The 19,133-nt window shown below is 44.4% G+C and overlaps 1 protein-coding gene across 1 annotated transcript in view; it reads left to right on the forward strand.

Moving 5' to 3' along the window:
* Window positions 1–19,133, forward strand: part of HMCN1 (hemicentin 1) — a 325,574-nt gene that overhangs the window by 223,982 nt on the left and 82,459 nt on the right. Inside the window, exons 48-53 of the mRNA XM_084636570.1 lie at window positions 5,115–5,201; window positions 6,585–6,776; window positions 7,644–7,817; window positions 9,804–9,917; window positions 17,514–17,659; window positions 18,901–19,051. Coding sequence (XP_084492696.1) covers window positions 5,115–5,201; window positions 6,585–6,776; window positions 7,644–7,817; window positions 9,804–9,917; window positions 17,514–17,659; window positions 18,901–19,051 — 864 coding nt within the window. The remainder of the gene's footprint in view (window positions 1–5,114; window positions 5,202–6,584; window positions 6,777–7,643; window positions 7,818–9,803; window positions 9,918–17,513; window positions 17,660–18,900; window positions 19,052–19,133) is intronic.

The following is a 19,133-nucleotide window of genomic DNA, read 5'->3' on the forward strand; positions in this document are numbered from 1 at the left end:
CCAATGTGGACACAAGAACAAATGGATATAAACTGGCCACCAGGAAATTTAGACTAGAAATTAGACGAAGTTTTCTAACCATCACAGGAGTGAAGTTTTGGAATAGCCTTCCAAGGGAAGCAGTAGGGGCAAAAGACCTATCTGGCTTTAAGATTAAACTCGATAAGTTTATGGAGGAGATGGTATGATGGGATAACATGGTTTTGGTAATTAAATATTCATGGTAAATAGGCCTGTGATGGGATATTAGATGGGGTGGGATCTGAGTTACCCAAGAAAATTAGCGCATAGCAAGCTGGATGTGTATCTACAGTGCACTAGTATGCCATGCACTGTCCATGTAGACCCTCCTACCATGCACTAAAAGTTCCCTAGTGCACTTTGATCTACTCTGCTTTGAAAAAATTCCCTAGTGTGCCACATGGCTAGTGTGCTGTATATTTACACCCCAAGTTGCTGTGCACTAAAAGTTCTTCTAGACAAGCCCTACGAAAAATGAAAGTGCACTTGATAACATGATCTGAAAATCAATTTTAAACAAGTCAGACTTACATGTAAACTGGCCATGGTTTTATTTGAAAATTAATATCATTTAGGCATGACAACATATAATGGAATCACTGATAACTACTTAATTTCAGTTTGTAAAAATTACAGCATTATATGCAGGAAACCATGTGAAACTTAATACTGTGAATCCATCTCATTCAGTGCCAGAACTCAGAGAAACACTCAGGGTACAACCTCATGGGCACTGAACAAAATGTTTCTGCAAAACCCTTGTGAACGGAAACAGCCAAGTTTTATACTACTTTAGATATAAAGGAAATAGAACAAAGAGTGGTTACAGGATAATGGTCTGCCATAACAAAGTTGTAAAGGAAAAGCCGAAGCCTACAATGAAAATAAATGGTGGAGCTGAGCTGAAGGTGGAACCAAAACCTTTATCTGAAAAATCTGTGCTCCACTGAAAACCTTCCATGGCCATGACTTTATTTCTAGAAAGTGATTAAACTATGCATGCAATAATGGCTGAGCCAGCCAGCACAGTTAAACAGTATAATGAACTTTGTAGTACAATTACCCAAAATGCTGTATTATATAATTTTGTCAGTCACAAACTTTTTTTTTTTAAGTTACATTTTCCCCAGGAATGTGCATAAATTTGGGGTGGCATACTATTTCCAGATTAGTAGTCAGTATTATTTTTTCATCAGCAAGTAATTGTCAGGCATCCTGAAACTTGACTGACAATCACACCATTTGGCAGGATAATACTATAAGCTCTTGCTTTTCTGAAGTGCTGAGCAATGTGTGCTCCCATTGATTTCAGCTGGAGTTGTGGGTCTTCAGCCCTTCTGAAAGTCAGACCCTAAATGATAACTATATTCTGTCCATTCACGTTTATTTGATTAGCTCAGGCACATGGAAAAATGTAAAAGCGGGATAAGCAGTAAAAGTAATAGTCATTTCACTGTTTTCATCAAATGGTTCTAACTTTAACAGAAGATGCCAGTGATGGAATTGGGAGCCTCACTACAATAGTCTTCACTTGCCTTGATCAGAAATGCTAAGTGAAACCTATCTTAATTGGGTTACATGGAAATTTGCAGGATGGAAGCCTCTTCTGTTTTCCTTTTTTGTATTTATTTTTGCATTCTAATAATTTATTTGTATTTCAAAGGGCTAGTTATAGGAATTAAGCCATTAGGTACACAGAGTATACACCAAGTTAAACAAGTAAATGCTTTAAACAGAAGGTACCACAAAGATACTAACAGCCCATTCTTATACTGGCAGTCAAGCTGGCATTTGTTTCCATAAATCACTTTGTAGCAGGCAGGCAAGCCAGGTTGTTCAGACACATTGGTGTGGCCTTATTAGTACTATATCTGCAAAAGATTTTTGAGGTAACTATGTCATATTTTTCTGAAAGTCTGGAATAATTTAGTGTTAATAATTTACTGAATGAATTTGGAGACAAGGTTGTGTTGTGTGTGTAATTCTTTTTCTTTTTTTTAATTTATTGTGAGCAGTAATAGTTGGCCCAGCTTTCCTCAAAATAGTCCTGAGCGTGTCTGATTTCATCTGTAATTTTTTCCATGTCTCCCATTTATTGTTTTTGTCTAGTCACATTTTAATGTAGAACTCTCATAAAAGCCTTTTCAGTAGTTTTCATACACTCAGACTGAGAGGGTTTGACCCTAATTTCATCACACTTGGCAAGGATATGCCATATATTAGCCATGTCTGCTTGTCCACTGACCTTACTACCATGGCTGAGTCTGCCAGTAACCATCACCCCACTAAGCACATTGTTCAGAGGACAATTTTTAGCCACTGACAATGAAGTAGTTTCTCCAGCTTTCAGCCCAGGGTTTGAGTTGTTGGCTTGATTTATTTTTGTTCTCCCTCTTTCATTTTAAACTCCTTTACTCCTTATCAGTTGCTTAAGATCTGATCTAATTTTCTCATCAGTTTAAAGTAAATTCTATATCTTGAAATGTTTTTTAAAAATTAACTTTCACTTCCAAATTACTGGTAGGTCACAGTTAAATTGCGTGAAAGCAAAAAATTCTTCACTTTCTGTCTTTCTGGTGTATCTAGCTATCTAGAGCCCAGTCCTGCTGTGACAGGTTCGGTCACAGAGACCCCTCTTCGGGCTGTCACCTGACGCGCTGAAATTACCTTGAGCCAGTTTTCCCTGCCATCGTGGGACTCCAGAACCCTGCCTTGTAGCCTGCTGCAACACAGACCCAAGGTCTGAACCATGCCCCCAAAGCTGCAGGCATTAACTGAAAACCACTCAGCAGGTTACCTGTTTCCAACACGCAGTTCCCAATAAGATCCAAACCCCAAATTAATCCGTTTTACTCTGTTTAAAGCTTATACAGGGTAAACTCATTAATCACTTACTCTGGATTAATTAATAAACAAAAGTGATTTTATTAAGTATAAAAAGTAGGATTTAAGTGGTTCCAAATAAAATCAGAGAGAACAAAGTGAGTTATCAAGCAAAATAAAACAAAACACACAAGTCTAAGCTTAATACGTCAAGAAACTGATTACAAGTAAAATCTCACCCTCGGAGATGTTCCAATAAGCTTCTTTCACAGGCTAGACTCCTTCCTAGTCTGGGCCCAATTCTTTCCCCTGTTATATCCCTTGTTAGTTCCTGCAGACATCTTAGGCAGAAAGCTGGGGTGTTCTTATGACTGCAGCCCTCTTTGTTCTGTTCCACCCCCTTTTATATCTTTGCCACAAGGCGTGAATCTTTTGTCTCTCTGGGTCCACTCCCCCCCTTCTGAATGGAAAAGTACCAGATTTAAGATGGATTCCAGTATCATGTGACATGGTCACATGTCCTGTGAGACCCCCATCCTCCATTCTTCCTGGGCGGGCCTACACATACACAGGAAGGTTTGAAAGTTAACAGAGCCATTTACAGCCAATTGTCCTAGTCAATGGGAGCCATCAAGCTTCCAAACCACCATTAATGGCCCACACTTTGCATAATTACAATGGGACCTCAGAGTTATACTTCATATTCCTAGTTTCAGACAAGAATGATACATTCTTACAAATGGGATGCACACACTCAGTAGATTATAAGCTTTGTAATGATACCTTACAAGAGACCTTTTGCATATAACATATTCCAGTTACATTATATTCACACTCATAAGCATATTTCCATAAAACATTGTGGATTGCAGTGTCACACCTGCACTATTTGGGGTTACATGTGGGTAGAATTTGGTCCCTAGTTCATCATCTTCTCTTCCTTCCCAGTTATAAAGGTCTCTCTAAATCCCTTGTTATACTTCAGAGAACCTAACCAGTCCTCCTTATAGCCATGTTGCTTTGTCTTCTTCAGCTTCTATGCTATATTACTGCTCTGAGTCCTAACTCCTTTTTCCTTGACCCAAGTACTACAAAATGCCCTTCATTTAAAGAAGCAATTGCTTCTCCAAAACCACAGAGTTAACTGTGTTGCGCTTTTCCCAACAATAAATGAAGCATATCATGCCAATGGGGTGGCTCACAAATGGGAGTAAGAGGTTCACAGCTTGCCTCTGGTCATGTTGGTACACATACTAATGAGCCAGTTTTCATGTGCCTTGTCTATTTATGCAAGTACTGAAAATATGAGGGTTGTTTCCAGGAAATTAGGCTCTAAAGCTGCAGATGAATGAGTGAGTGTGGTTAGCAGTGGTGCAAACATTATTGTCCTGATTCTGATTTTGCTTCTGCTGGCATAAACCAGGGGTTGCTCTCCTGAAATTAGCGGGGAGTTAAATCCTCCTCTCACTAACAGTAGTGTATCTTGGCCTGTATTTCTTGTTTATGTGTAATTTGCACAGATGTGTGTTTTCTGTATGCACACAGGTGGTTAGAAATAGAACAGATTTTGGGTCAGACTGCAGGTCGACCTTTGAGCAAGTGCTCAAGTGGTAATAGAGGTCATGAGCAGATTCTCTCCTGTGTTCCCCTGCAGGGCTAGTCACAAATGTACTCCTTGTATTGAGTGTGCAAGGACTGCTCTTCACCAGTACCTCACAAGGACTAGCCAGCTCAAAAGGAGCAAGCGGGGGAGATTGAGGTGAGGGTGCTGGCCAGTGGGGCTGGCTGGTTGTAGAGTGGAACATTTTGTTTCCTGTAAATCCTGCTCGGGTGTTGTAACTTTGCACTGTCACCAATGTGGGCCTGTTCCTAGTAGGTCTGATTCAGCCATTTGTTATTTTTATACGAAAGAAGCGATATGTTCAGACACAGAGACAAATCGGGCAGGACTACGCTTACTATGCTGCATCAGTGCAACTGTGCTGATGTAGCGCTTTAATGAAGATGCTCTAAGCCGACGGGTGAGAGCTCTCCAATTGGCGTAATTAATCCACCTTCCCGAGAGGCAGTAGCTAAGTCCATGGGAGAAGCACTCCTGCCAACATAGCACTGTCTACACTGGGGATTGTGTCGGTATAATTACGGCGCTCGGGTATGAATTTTTCGCACACCTGAGTGATATAGTTATACCAATATAGGTCTGTAGTGTGTTATATTTAAATTGGTGTAACTAATAGTGTGCAATATTATGCCTTTTTTCTCCCTAATAGTGCCCCCAGGAATTGTGGGTGAGAATAAACTGGAGGATGTGAAAGTGAAAGAAAAACACAGTGTTACATTAACTTGTGAAGTCATAGGTAAGGCTTTGCAATGTCACAATATGTTTCCTATTCAACTGCTAAACCCACAGCAGCCTGGTGTGTGTGTTAGTTGTCCACATCACAGTTCCCTTCCTGACCACAGTTGTTTGAGTGTATATGTACAAATAGCTGAAAGCCAGAATTTGTCTCTTAGTTTTATCTTGACTGTTCTTTTTTACATGTTTTAATATCACTGTCAATGCAGTGGGTTTTTTAAATGAATGTGTTTTTAGTAAATAACCCTAAGAGAAATATCCTATAAAATTTGAGAGAGACTCTTTCTATAGTTTATTTTTTAAACATCCTGTAGAATTTAACAGAAAAGTATATCCCTTTTATGTGCAAAGTAATGCACATTGTAAAATATAATCCCAACTATACATATAAAATGATGGGGTCTAAATTGGCAGTTACCAGTCAAGAAAGAGATCTTGGAGTCATTGTGGATAGTTCTCTGAAAGCATACACTCAGCGTGCAGCAGCAGTCAAAAAACCTAACACAATGTTGGGAACCATTAGGAAAGGGATAGATAATAAGACAGAAAATATATTACTTCTATATATATCCCTGGTATGCCCACATCTTGAATACTGTGTGCAGATGTGGTCAACCCCCATCTCAAAAAAGATGTACTGGAATTGGAAAAGGTACAGAAAAGGCAACAAAAATGATTAGGGATATGGAGAAGCTTCCATATGAGGAGAGATTAACAAGACTGGGACTTTTTAGCTTAGAAAAGAAACTACTAAGGTGGGATATGATAGAGTACTATAATATCATGACTGAAGTGGAGAAAGTAAATAAGGAAGTGTTATTTACTCGTTCTCATAACATAAGAACAAGGGGGTCACCAAATGAAATTAACAGGAAGTCAGTTTAAAACAAACAAAAGGAAGTATTTTGTCATACAATGCACAGTTAACCTGTGGAACTCTTTGCCAGAGGATGTTGTGAAGGACAAGACTATAACAGGGTTCCAAAAATAACCAAATAAGTCCATCAATGACTAGTAGCCCAGATGGGCAGGGATGGTGTCTCTAGCCTCTGTTGTCAGAAGATGTGAATGGGCAACAGGGGATTGGATCACTTGATGATTACCTCTTCTGTTCATTTTCTCTGAAGCACCTGGCATTGGCCACTGTCAGAACAGGATACTGGCATAGATGGACTATTGGTCTGACCCAGTATGGCTGTTCTTATAAAATTCTAGAGGATGGTTCAAAAACCTATAGGGCTATAGAATATGTATTCTATAGAACTTTCCTAAAAGGGAAATTTTAAGTGGACACATGAAAATGTTCTTTTCTATTGTTCAGTAACTTTTCATATTCTAGAAGCTACAGTAATTAACACTTACAATTAATTGTATTTTTATTAAGGGAATCCTGTACCAAAGATTACATGGGTAAAAGATGGGCAGCCTCTTACCCAGGATGGAGATCACCAGATTCTTTCCAGTGGACGTTTTCTTCAGATCACCAATGCTCAAGTTACTTACACAGGGCGATATACATGTGTTGCATCCAATATAGCTGGTGACAAAAGCAAAAGTTACAGTCTCAATGTACTTGGTAAGTGATTGTGCTGGTTATCTAAAGAAGGTATTCATCTCATTGAAAGGTGGATATTCATGCTGGGGTGGCTCTAACAGTTAATAGCAGCAATGTCTAAGCTACCTGACTAGAGTTAAATACTTACAGCTGTATACTTGCTAAAGTATTTAATATTAATAAGGCACCTATACCTTTAAGAAGAAACAAATTAGGTTGGAAAACAGGGAGTTAGAACAGGAATTAATCTACATATAGATTGAACAAAACAGTGTATTGTCTAGTGTTTTACAGAAGAAATGTGTTACGGACACCATTAAAGGAAATATTGTTTCATAAAAACTCAGACCACCTATTATTTTATTATGATGGTTATCATGTTACAGACTACAACTAATACAGTAGAGTTTCTTTTACATAGTCTCATATCCTGGCCCACATCCCCTGCCTAGCAATAGTTTTCAGGAAGATCAGACAGTAGACCTGTTCACCACTAGCTGATAATAGTCTTTGGGAGGTGGTGGAGTAGTAGCTGGTGGCTAGCCTTCTCCCCTTGCACCGTTTGACAGCATCTGAAAAGGACAGCCTCTATGAACGTAGGCTGAATTTCAACTTCAGGACAAAACAGGAAACCAGACAGAGCTTCAGCTAGTGCTATAGGACTTTTGCCTGGTTCTGGGTTTCGTTGTGAACAGTTCACACACGCCTAGTAGTGATGCACATCCACTTATATAAGTTAGAACCAAGTCCCTAAACAGGATATTGAATTTTCTTTATAAAGAGACTTCAAATAACACCAGCAGTTCTCAATTTAAAAGTTATAGTAGCCTTAAATTGCTTTTAATGGCTGTCAATTCCATTGCTGAGGATCTTCTTATTGCTTCCCAGTGTCTCCAACCATTGCGGGTACCGACAGTCATGGCAGTGCAGAAGACGTCACTGTTATCCTAAATAGCCCCACATCCCTGGCTTGTGAGGCTTATTCATACCCACCAGCTACAATTACCTGGCTAAAAGATGGAGCTCCACTGGAATCTAACAGAAATATCCGAATTTTGCCAGGTAATTATTTTTATTCTTAAATAAAATAAATGTTTTGTCACTTATCAAATGACACATTCATAAATCAAAACAATTAGTTGTAATAATAGCATCACTTTGTACTTCTGTAGCATTTTTCATCCCAGGATCTCAGTGTTTCACAAACGTTAGCTAATTAATTATTTTTATGCATTCAGATCATATTTATCCCTTTGCTCTGTAAAACGATGGTGATGAGACAAGTTAATTGCACAGTTACAATGTAATGATTAAAGTTAGGTGGTAACAGCATAATAATAACATGGTAAATTCATTTGAAATATTGATAATGACACACATCACCACTATCGCTTGATAACTTTAAAGTGTATTCATTACCATACTAAATCATATCTATATTAAAAAGGCAAATTGAATGACTTATGGAAATTTCCAGTTTACCTCCTTAATTATGTCTGCAAAATTTGCAGGAAGATCTATTTGTGCAAATTAGGCAATTTTACCCTCTTACTACAATTTGGATATAAAATGGATGTGCCTACAAACTAATTAAGCAGAATTAAGGAGGTCTGCTAAAAATATGTCATACCTTGTGCTGTTAATCTTTAGACTTGTCTGTGAAAATAATGGGAACACTTCAGAAATAGGGGGGTATAACTGAAGAGGAAGTGAAGATAGACAGACAGCACAAACAGAAAAGCTAAATAAATAAGATACAGTAAAACCTCAGAGTTATGAACACCAGAGTTACGAACTGACCGGTCAACCACACACCTCATTTGGAACCAAAAGTAAACAATCAGGCAGCAGCAGAGACACCTCTCCACCCCCCCCTCCAAAAAAATAGCAAGCAAATACAGTACAGTACTGTGTTAAATGTAAAGTACTAAAATAGGAAGAGAGCAGCATTTTTCTTCTGCATAGTAAAGTTTCAAAGCTGTATTAAGTCAATGTTCAGTTGTAAACTTTTAAAAGAACAACCAGAACGTTTGTTCCGAGTTATGAACATTTCAGAGTTACGAACAACTTCTGTTCTCAAGGTGTTCATAACTCTGAGGTTCTGCTGTAGCATTTTTTATAGCTCATTAGTAACTCACCATCAAGAAAGTAAAAAAGTAATTGTCCTTTTGTTGGATTATCTCTTGTCTAGCCCTTTGTGGACATATGAAATAGGGGAAAGTTTTTTTGGTAAGATTGTAGGTAATATAATGAAAATGAATGTTACACTTTTGTTACACTTCACTACTGGTAATTTTGCACCTGTGGGAGGAAATGTGAGCATTACTAGTATGTGGGAATTAAATGACTTCACTGGGGGACAGTTCCTAAGAATTCAGGCTGAAGGGAGTTGTAGCCAGTTTAAATTGGGGTTGTGCTCTGCGAATGTAGTGAGTATAAATCACACATAAGCATGAATTTGTGAGAAGGAAACTGATGCATGCTGAAGCGTACAGGCAATTTGAGTGAATTGCATATCTGGAGTCTCAAATCCTGTTGATTCACTAATATTCACAACATTTCACATAAGAGTGTTATCGTCTCTCTATTCTCCACACTGAGTATCTTTTCACTTGAAGTACACTGCTGAAACTAAACTACAGTACAGTGCCTCAGATCCATCCAGCCCTATATGTAGAATTAGTGCATTTTTACTTGTTCACAGAAAAGAGAAGGTGAAGCACAATTATTCAGACAAAGCACAGGACCATAAATTAATTCATGTCCAGAACTGCTTTAACACTTTCATAGGAACTATAACACATACCTAGTCAAGGAGAGAGTGATTCCATACCCAATTCAGATACTGTACATTCATTACTACATAGTGCCACATCCTGACCTAAATTATACATGTGCAATTCCTTCTGAGTTCAATGTGAGTTGTGCTTACACATCCAAGAGAAGAATTTAGCTCTCAGGGTTGAAAGTATGACTGCAGAAAACATTAATAACCTGAGGATCAAGAGTATGATGCTAATGCTAGAGAATAATATCATCTTTCTGCAGGAGGGCGAATCCTGCAGATTCTAAATGCACAGGAGGACAGCGCTGGTAGATACACCTGCATAGCCACAAATGAAGCTGGGGAAACACTGAAACACTATGAAGTGAAAATCTACAGTAAGTTTGTTATAACAATGGAATACGTTTTAATTTTTTCTCGTTCCTCCATTTTTTCTTTACAGTTTTACCCATTCTGCTATTCACTAGGGTTTCTGAACCAGCAGGTACTCACTCTATCCAGCTAACACTTGCATTAATACAAATCATGCCCACCATCTTGAAAGACATCAGGAAGATTTGCATGACACCATTTACAAGCATTCAGTTGAGGTTACTGGAGGCTTTGCAATGCCCAGGGGAAGATGTAGAGATGATGCACTTCTCTTTCTGCTGAAATGTTTGTTCTTCTTCAAGTGATTGCTCATGTGTATTCCACAATAGGTGTGCATGCTCGCCATGTGCACCAGTGCCAGAAGTTTTTCCCCTAGCAGTACCCGTAGGGGGAAGTGTCCCCCGCGACCTCTGGAGTGGCGCCTGCCTGGCACGGTATAAGGGGAGCTGCGCGCTCTCCCCACCCTCCGTTCCTTCTTGCCGCCAGTGAAGGTGTGTCAGAACTACTCTGCTCCAGCTTTGCTGTAGCTCGATCCCCAGTACTGTTCATTTATTCAGTGCTAGTACCTGTAGTTAGGTAGCTGTTCAGTTAGTTTAGTTAGTCAGTGAGCTGGGCCAGGGCATGTCCTGGGCTTTAAGTCGTGCGGCTCTTGTAGGCGTTCTATGCCAAGAAGTGACCCGCACGCAGACTGTTTGCGCTGTTTGGGAGAAATCCATATCAGCGAAAGGTGCAAGATTTGCAAGTCATTTAAGCCTTGGACCAAAAGAGAAAGGGACATTAGGCTCCAGGCCATCCTGATGGAGTCGGCGCTGAGCCCGACTCTGGCATGTCGCTCCGAACCGGTACCTGGCACCATGGTGTCGGTACGCGGCGACCCTCCGGTGCCATCCAACATTTGGCACCACTCCCTGTTCATGGGGCATGCCAAGAGGGCCAGGAAGACTCCCTCTTCACAGCGGCACCAAAGGAAATCTGGGACAGAGGCTAGACCCATGTCGGGCAGTCCTCGCTCCCCACCGGGCCCCAGGCCTCCGACTCACGTTGAGTGGAGTAGCCCGGTCCCTACAGAACAGGCCTCTCCAGATGTCCAGATGTCTTCCACGCCTGAAGCCCTCCAGGTGGCCTGGGATGTTATGTCCATGCCGCTGCCCGGAGCGCTGCTGATGTTGGCCCCACGCTCTAGAGGCAAGCCACCGCTGGGATCTCCCAGTAGCCTCAGGCTTGGTCTCGGTCGAGGAAATGTTCCCGATGCCATTCACTGCCCAGCAACCGCTTGGGACAGAGTGCAGGTGGATCACCCTCAACGCCGACCAGACTCTCTGTCTGGGTTCCGTCTGTTTGGGACTCTCGGCACCGCTCGTCCTCAAGGAGTGATTATTGATGGACCGCAACAGGCGCCGCCAACGGTCTTCGTCTCAGAGGGGGTACCACAGCAGGTCACGGCATGGTCATCAATGCCGTTCCTGCTCAGACTCCTGCTCCAAGTCTCTGCCAAGACATTGCAGCCCCGGGCGTCGATTGCCGGCGTCTCGCCGGTGCGGGTCTGCCCGTCAAGGCCGTCCGCGGAGCAGCTGCTACCATTGGACCAGTCCTCCACGTCGAGATCGTGGTCCCATGGCCAACTTCGATCCCGGCACTGCTGCTCCTCCCAGTCCAGAGGCAGCATCAGATCGTACGCCAGCCCGGCCTCCATTCATAGCCGTCCTTTGATGGGCCAGGCCAGCCAAGCCCAACAGTCAACCCCACCAGTGCCACAGCAGGTGCAGTGGCACCGAGTATTGTGGCCGGCCCAATGGTACCAGTGGGCACCGTGGCCTCCAGTGCAGCTCCCGTTAAAGGCCCACTCGGTGGCCGGTGCTTCGGAGGCTCCATCGGCCACCCTATCCAGACCCCCAAGGAAGGAGTCGCTGGGACGTGCATCCTTGGCATCGTTCCCAGAGTCCGACCAGGTGTTGGACCCTCTGGTGCCGGCCGATACCCAGAGCGCTGCACCGGGTCTCCTCGCCCTGCCCGGAGGAGGCGATTGCGGCCCCGCCCCCCTCTGCCTGACAGGAGGACTTCAGGGCACATCAAGAATTCTTAAAGAGGGTGGCAGCAAGCCTCCACCTCCAGGCAGAGGAGATGGAGGAGCCCTCAGACTCCCTGTTTAATGTACTGTCCTCGTCAGCACTGGGTAGGGTGGCCTTGCCTCTTCATGAAGGGGTGGCTAAAATTTCAAATGCCCTGTGGCAGACACCAGCCTTGTTGGCCCCTATCTCTAAGAAGGCGGAACGCAAGTACTTAGTACCCACCAAGGGGCATGAGTACTTGTATACGCACCCGGTGCCCAATTCCCTGGTGGTCGAGTCAGTCAACCATAGGAAATGGCAGGATCAACCAGCCCCAACCCCAAAGAATAAAGACTCTCGGAGACTGGACTCTTTTGGAAGGAAAATTTATTTGTCTTTGAGCTTCCAGTTGCGAGTGGCAAATCATCAGGCTCTCCTGGGCCGGTACGAATTCAATCTGGGGGGCTCCCTGCCCAAGTTTGAGGACTCCCTCCAGAAGAGTGATAGAAAGGAATTCAAGGCACTAGTGGAGGAGGGGGCAGCGGCTGCTAGGGCGTCCCTGCAGGCAGCCTTGGATGCTGCGGATACGGCTGCACAATCCATGGCCTCTGCGGTGTCCATGAGATGGGCGTCATGGTTCCTGCTCTCTGGGCTTTCCAGCGAGGCACAGTCCTCCATGCAGGATCTCCCATTTTGACAGGAAAGCCCTGTTTGCGGAGGAGACAGATACAAATCTGCATGGCATGAAAGACTCCCATACGACCCTCCAGACTCTGGGCCTATATGTACCGGCTCCGGCAAGACCTAAGTTCAGGCCACAGCAGACTCCCACCCAGGCTGCCTTCCCAAAGTATGAGGCCACCCACAAGAAACAACAGGACTATAAGAGACGCCCACAGAGGCAGTCTTGGCCGGCCTTCCAGCCTGGCTCCTCTAAGGGCAAGCAGGTGGGGAAAAGGTGCTTTTGACGGGCCGCTTGGGGGCACCCCACCAGTCTTCATCAGGGATCCACGCACAATAAAGCTCCCCTTCTCCAACCAGTTGTGTCCTTTCCTCCCAGAATGGTCATAGCTAACCTTGGACTGATGGGTCCTCAACACCATCTCCCGGGGTTACACCCTCCAGTTTACTTCCTCCCTGCCCAACCACCCCCCACCCCCATCCCTATTGGGGGACCCCTCACACAAGGCTCTGCTCGAGCAGGAGGTGGGGCAGCTTCTAGGACTAGCAGCGGTAGAGGCAGTGCCTGAGGAGTTCATGGGCAGGAGGTATTACTCCCAATACTTCCTTATCCTGAAGGCCAAAGGGGGCCTCAGACCCATCCTGGACCTGCAAAGTCTGAACCAGTACATGGTGAAACTCAAGTTCTGCATGGTTTCCCTGGCCTCCATCATCCCCTCCCTGGATCCCAGGGACTGGTATGCTGCCCTCGATCTGCAGGACTCATACTTGCACATCCACATATTCGAGGGGCACAGGTGCTTCCTCTGTTTTGTGGTGGGACAGAATCACTACCAATTCACGATCCTCCCATTTGGTCTGTCCCAGGGTGTTTACAAAATGCATGACGGTGGTAGCGGCCTACCTCAGACTGTGGGGGGGTCCAGATTTTTCCCTATCTGGACAATTGGCTGGTCAAGGGTACCTCCTGGTCTCAGGTGAGGGATCACGTGGCACTCCTACTGTCCACGTGTACCGCCTTGGGCCTATTGGTAGATGGCACCAAATCCATGTTAGTCCCGGTCCAACATATAGAGGTTATCGGGGCTCTCCTGGACTCAGCGTCAGCCACAGCCTCTCTCCCGCAAGACAGATTCAAGACCCTGAAAGGTCTCATGGACTCGGTCTCAAAGTTCCCGGTGACAACAGCCAGGGTTTGCCTGTTGCTCTTGGGTCACATGTTAGCGTTGCACATACATGGTCCGTCATGCCAGACTCAGGATGAGGCTCCTCCAACTCTGGTTGGCCTCGAAGTTCTCCCAGGCCATGGACAGGATGGACAAGGTCCTCACCGTGCCGGACTCTGTGATCACCTCCCTATGGTAGTGGTCCGCCCCAAACAACATGCTCCAAGGGGTCCCATTCAGGGACAGGGCCCCGTCATTGAAGCTGGTGTCCGACATGTCGGACCTGGGTTGGGGGGCCCATGTGGGGAACTTTCAGACCCAAGGCCTGTGGTCGGCCCAAGACCTGACCCTATATATAAATGTCAAGTAGTTCAGGGCGGTACGCCTGGCCTGTGTGGCTTTCTGCTTGCACCTGGAGGTCAAGGTAGTCAGGGTCCTTGCGGACAACATGACCTCGATGTTCTATATCAACAGGCAAGGCGGGGCCCAATCCTCTGCCACGAAGCCCTCAGGCTGTTGATTTCTGAATATCCCACGACATCCACTGAAGGCCTTCCAACTACTGGGCGCCTGGAATGAGAGAGTGGATCACTTGAGCAGGGACTTTTCCTCGCAATATGAGTGGTCCCTCCACCCGGAAGTGGCCCACCGGCTCTTCCGAAGGTGGGGAATTCCCCAAGTGGACCTATTTGCGACTTGACAGAACTGGTGATGTCCCCAGTTCTGCTCGGAGGGAGCTGGGGCGGGGGAGGACGCTATCTCTGATGCCTTTATCCTGTCCTGGTCAGGGCGGCTTCTCTATGCCTTCCCCCCATTCCCTCTAATCAGCAGGGTCCTGGAGAAGATAAAGACGGACAAGGCCCGGGTCATCCTGATTGCCCTGGCGTGGCCCAGGCAACATTGGCATGGGACCATCACAGGCCTGGTGGTAGCTCTGCTGTGGCCATTGCCGCTCCACCCGGACCTGCTGTCTCAGGACCAGGGCCGCCTCCTCCATCCTAACCTAGAGGCTCTTCACCTCACGGCATGAGCTGCTCAGTGGTTAGGCGGAGAGGAGAGGACGTGCTCAGAACAGGTTCAGCGTGTCCTCCTTGAAAATAGATGGCCCTCCACTCGCCGTGCTTATTTGGCAAAGTGGTCCCATTTTTCTAGATGGGCAGCGGACCACGGTGTCTATCCCGTGACCACCCCGATCCAGCTTATTCTTGGCTACCTCCTCCACCTGAGAGCCCAGGGCCTGGCGCCTTCGTCAGTCAAGGTGCACCTGGCAGCCATATCGGCCTTCCATCCGCCAGTGTAGGGACACACGGTATTTTCCCATTCTATGACTGGCTGGTTCCTCAAGGGGTTGGACCGTCTTTTCCCATATTCTAGACCCCTGGTCCCGCAGTGGGACCTGAACCTGGTGTTGGTTTGTCTCACGGGGCCCCGTTTTGAACCACTGGCCATGTACTCCTGGTGTCATCTCTCGTGGAAGGTGGCTTTCCTGGTTGCAATCACGTCGGCGAGGCGAGTCTCAGAGCTCAGGCCCTGACTTCTGAGCCGCCGTACATGATTTTTCATAAAGATAAGGTCCAGCTCCGCCCATACCCCGCATTCCTCCCGAAGGTGGTCTCCGCTTACCACACAAGGCAGGACATTTTTCTACCAGTCCTCTGCCCAAGACCCATGCATCCAGTGAGGAGCGCCGTCTCCACATGCTCGATGTGCAGTGGGCTCTGGCTTTCTAACTTGAGCAGACTAAGCCATTCAGAAAGTCCTTGCAACTGTTTGTTGCCTTGGCCGAGCGCGCAAGGGGCCAGCCGATTTCCACTCAGCGGCTTTCCAATTGGATCACTTTGTGCATCCGTACCTGTTATGAGCTGGCGGGTGTTCGGGCGCAGGCCTCGTTGGCTGCCTTCATGGCCCATGTCCCCATTCAGGACACCTGTAGGGCCACCACGAGGTCTTCGGTTCACACGTTCACCTCGCACTATGCGATCGTCTCCCAAACCAGGGATGACGCCGGGTTTGGCAGGGCTGTCCTCCGGCCTGGGAACTTGTGAACTCCTACCCACCTCCAACAGATACAGCTTGGAATCACCTATTGTGGAATACACATGAGCAATCACTTGACAAAGAAAAGACAGTTATCTTTTCCGTAAATGGTGTTCTTCAAGATGTGTTGTTCATGTCTAGTCCATATCCCACCCTCCTTCCCCTCTGTCGGAGTTGTCTGGCAAGAAGGAACTGAGGGTGGGGGGAGCATGCAGTTTCCCTTATACTGCACCAGGCAGGTGCCACTCCAGGGGTTGCAGGGGGTGCTCCCCCACTGGGGAAAAACTTCCGGCACTGGTGCACGTGGCGAGCAGGCACACCTATTGTGGAATAGACATGAGCAACACATCTCGAAGAACACCAGTTACGGAAAAGGTAACTGTCTTTTGGGCTTTCAAGTCAGATGGATACTGCACAGCTGAAGAACTGTGAAAGCCCACAGACTCCAGAGCTATTTTTAAAAGTAGAGCCTAATATCTAATGGGAAGTTTTTACTTGAGTGAGGTAAAACCACTCATTATTATATTTTGTAGTAAAATGCCACCAACTCCCTCCCTTCCCATGCAAGGTTCCCTGTCAGCACTTTCAATTCTTTCTGATTCTTCCTTACAACAGTGATTTCAACCATCCCTAGTAACTATTACCAGTACTCGTACTTCAGACTCTTGGGGCCAATATTCTAAGTGTTCCACTCTATTTTAATGCTGAGACTCTTTGCTTGGGCCCCCAGTTAAACATTGCTTCCCATCTTCCATTCATTGGTTAGTGCTCTAAACTGAAAAGGAGTTTGGGCTGTTCCCAACCCCGTCTTGTAACTTTATTGTTTATTATTAATTATTATTATTATTGTTTATTTGAATTGGAGAAGTACCTAGAGGACTCAGTCAGGGATTGTGGTCCCATTGAGCTAGCTAGGCTCTGTATACTATAATGTAAAGATGGTCTCTGTGCCAGAGAGCTCACCGTTTAAGAAAGGCTGTACAGTGACACTGAAAAGAAATAGAATTTCACTTGGAGCTTATTTAGGTTAGAGCTGGTCAAAAACTTTTCAGTGGAATGTTCTTCCATCAGAAAATACCTATTCATCAAAATCAAAACTTTATGTGGGAATGTAGACATTTATTTTTTATTATAAATTATAATATAATTTTTTAAATGTCAAGTCAAAACTGGAACAAAATGTTTTCATTGACCCAAAACTCATTGTTTTCCCAAAATTTCATTTTGTGGCAAATTTCAAAATTCTGAATCAGAATGACAACAAATTTCAAAATGTCAGAATTTCCCAAGGAAAGGATATTCTGAGTTTTGACGAGCTCTACTCATTAAGAATTCAAAAGCCTAACTTTAGGCACGTTTTTTTGAAAATACTGGCTTTAATATTTATTATTTTTGATTAAATAGTAGGTAAATATGAAAGCGAGTTACATGGTAGAGTGGGACAGTCAAGAATGTAGTCTGGTGCATTTTCACCAAAAAGTTAAGCGCTGCTGTTTTGTAATAACCCAGCTGTGGTGCTTGGAGAAAAGGATCACAGAGGCATGTATTTTTTTACTCTATGGTTATTATCCTTGCTGTCCCTATGTCTGGTTCATTTTAAATGATGTATAACATGTTAATTCAGTCAGGGAAATCTCTTTCACTTCTTTGGGATGTTTGTTTTGTTCAGTTCCACCCGTCATTAACAAAGGAGATATCTCAAGGATGGGTCTCTCTCCTAAAGAAGTGAAGATCAAAGTAAACAACAGCCTTACACTAGAGTGTGAAGTTCATGCGATTCCTGCTGCTGCTATCAGCTGGTACAAGGATGGACAGGTCAGTCACAAATTTAATTCCTTTTAATGGGTAGTTTTTCTTACAGAAGCAGTTGAATATCATAATTTTAATCAACATTTTTATAGCACCATAGGTGCACACATGGCTCCTGATCCTGCACCACTGAAATCAATGGCTCCCTGCTGTCCTCCTCCTGCCCCCATCCCCAATATTATGGATTGTGGGTACTACTCCACAATTTTATGGATCTCAGGGAATCTGCTATAGGCCAAGTCCCTCTGCACACTGGCACTAGAGCTCCTACTTCTCCCTCTGGTTCACTTGCAGTGCAGGTGGGACAGTGCTGCCAAACTTCCTCTGCCTGAGACTGCTTGTTCCTTCGTATTGAGTGGTCATTGCACAGAAGGCTGACTACCTCTTGTGCAGATTCCCCCCAAGGCTTGTGCTGGAGAGAGGCGTAACATCCTGGTCCCACCCTCAGTCCTCCCTTTGCCATCCTGGCCTTGCCCCTCTTCACCCTGGTTCTCTAGAACTTGCAGAGAACCCTCCACTGGGTTCTGAAAAGAGGTGACAATGCCCCAGAAGCAGCTGACCTTCCAAAGGGGTTCCCCTCCATGCGCAGATTTTGGGGAAAAATGAGACCCTGAGTACAAAAGTTGTTGAAAGGGAATGAACTGAGGGCACCACAACATTATATTTATAGTCATTCTTCAGATTAATTGCATTTTAAAATAAAATAATGCAAGACATCTGCTTGGAAAGAGTAGATATTTTTTTCTTTGTAAATAACTTTTTATTCCTGTAAAGGGCTCCTTTCCCATTAAGTTTCTTCACTTACATTTATCATATATATTTCATTAGTTTGTAAGCTTAGTATCATGGTACTGTGACTTTTTGCTATATTCTAGGCCATAGACACATTTTGCTATATTCTAGACCATAGGCACATTAATAGGCTTAGCATCTCACAGGATCAGGCCTCCTGGCTGGAGTGTGATTCCTAATGTTACTGGGAACAATAATAATAGATATATTTTTCTGTTACTCTTGGCAAAGCCAAGGAAATCAAAAAGGAAAGAGTTGAGTTTAAAAGAACATGTTTTCTTATTCCCAACTTGCTTTAAAACGCTTAGTCAAGTGGTCATGTCAAGGTAGATGTAAGTAATTTGACTGGTGTGTTAGAGCAAAATGGCTGTACCATCAGATTACTTTCATGATTCTTAATACTTCAAGCATTTATTTTATTTAATACTTATAAATTTGTTTAAATTTAATCACAGCCTATTAAACCAGATGCTCATGTTACCATCCAAGCCAGTGGCCGGACTCTGCAGATAAAGGAAGCTCAGGTATCAGACACTGGTCGTTACATGTGTGTGGCATCCAACGTTGCTGGAGAGGATGAAATAGAATTTGATGTGAACATACAAGGTAAAGAGGGAAACAAAGTTAAAATAATAATAAAATTCTCTTATTCTGTCAATGTGAGTCATTTTCTAGTAATATTTGGTTT

The sequence above is a fragment of the Lepidochelys olivacea genome (assembly GCF_965140295.1).
Source record: "Lepidochelys olivacea isolate rLepOli2 genome assembly, chromosome: 8".
NCBI classification, from domain to species: Eukaryota; Metazoa; Chordata; order Testudines; family Cheloniidae; genus Lepidochelys; species Lepidochelys olivacea.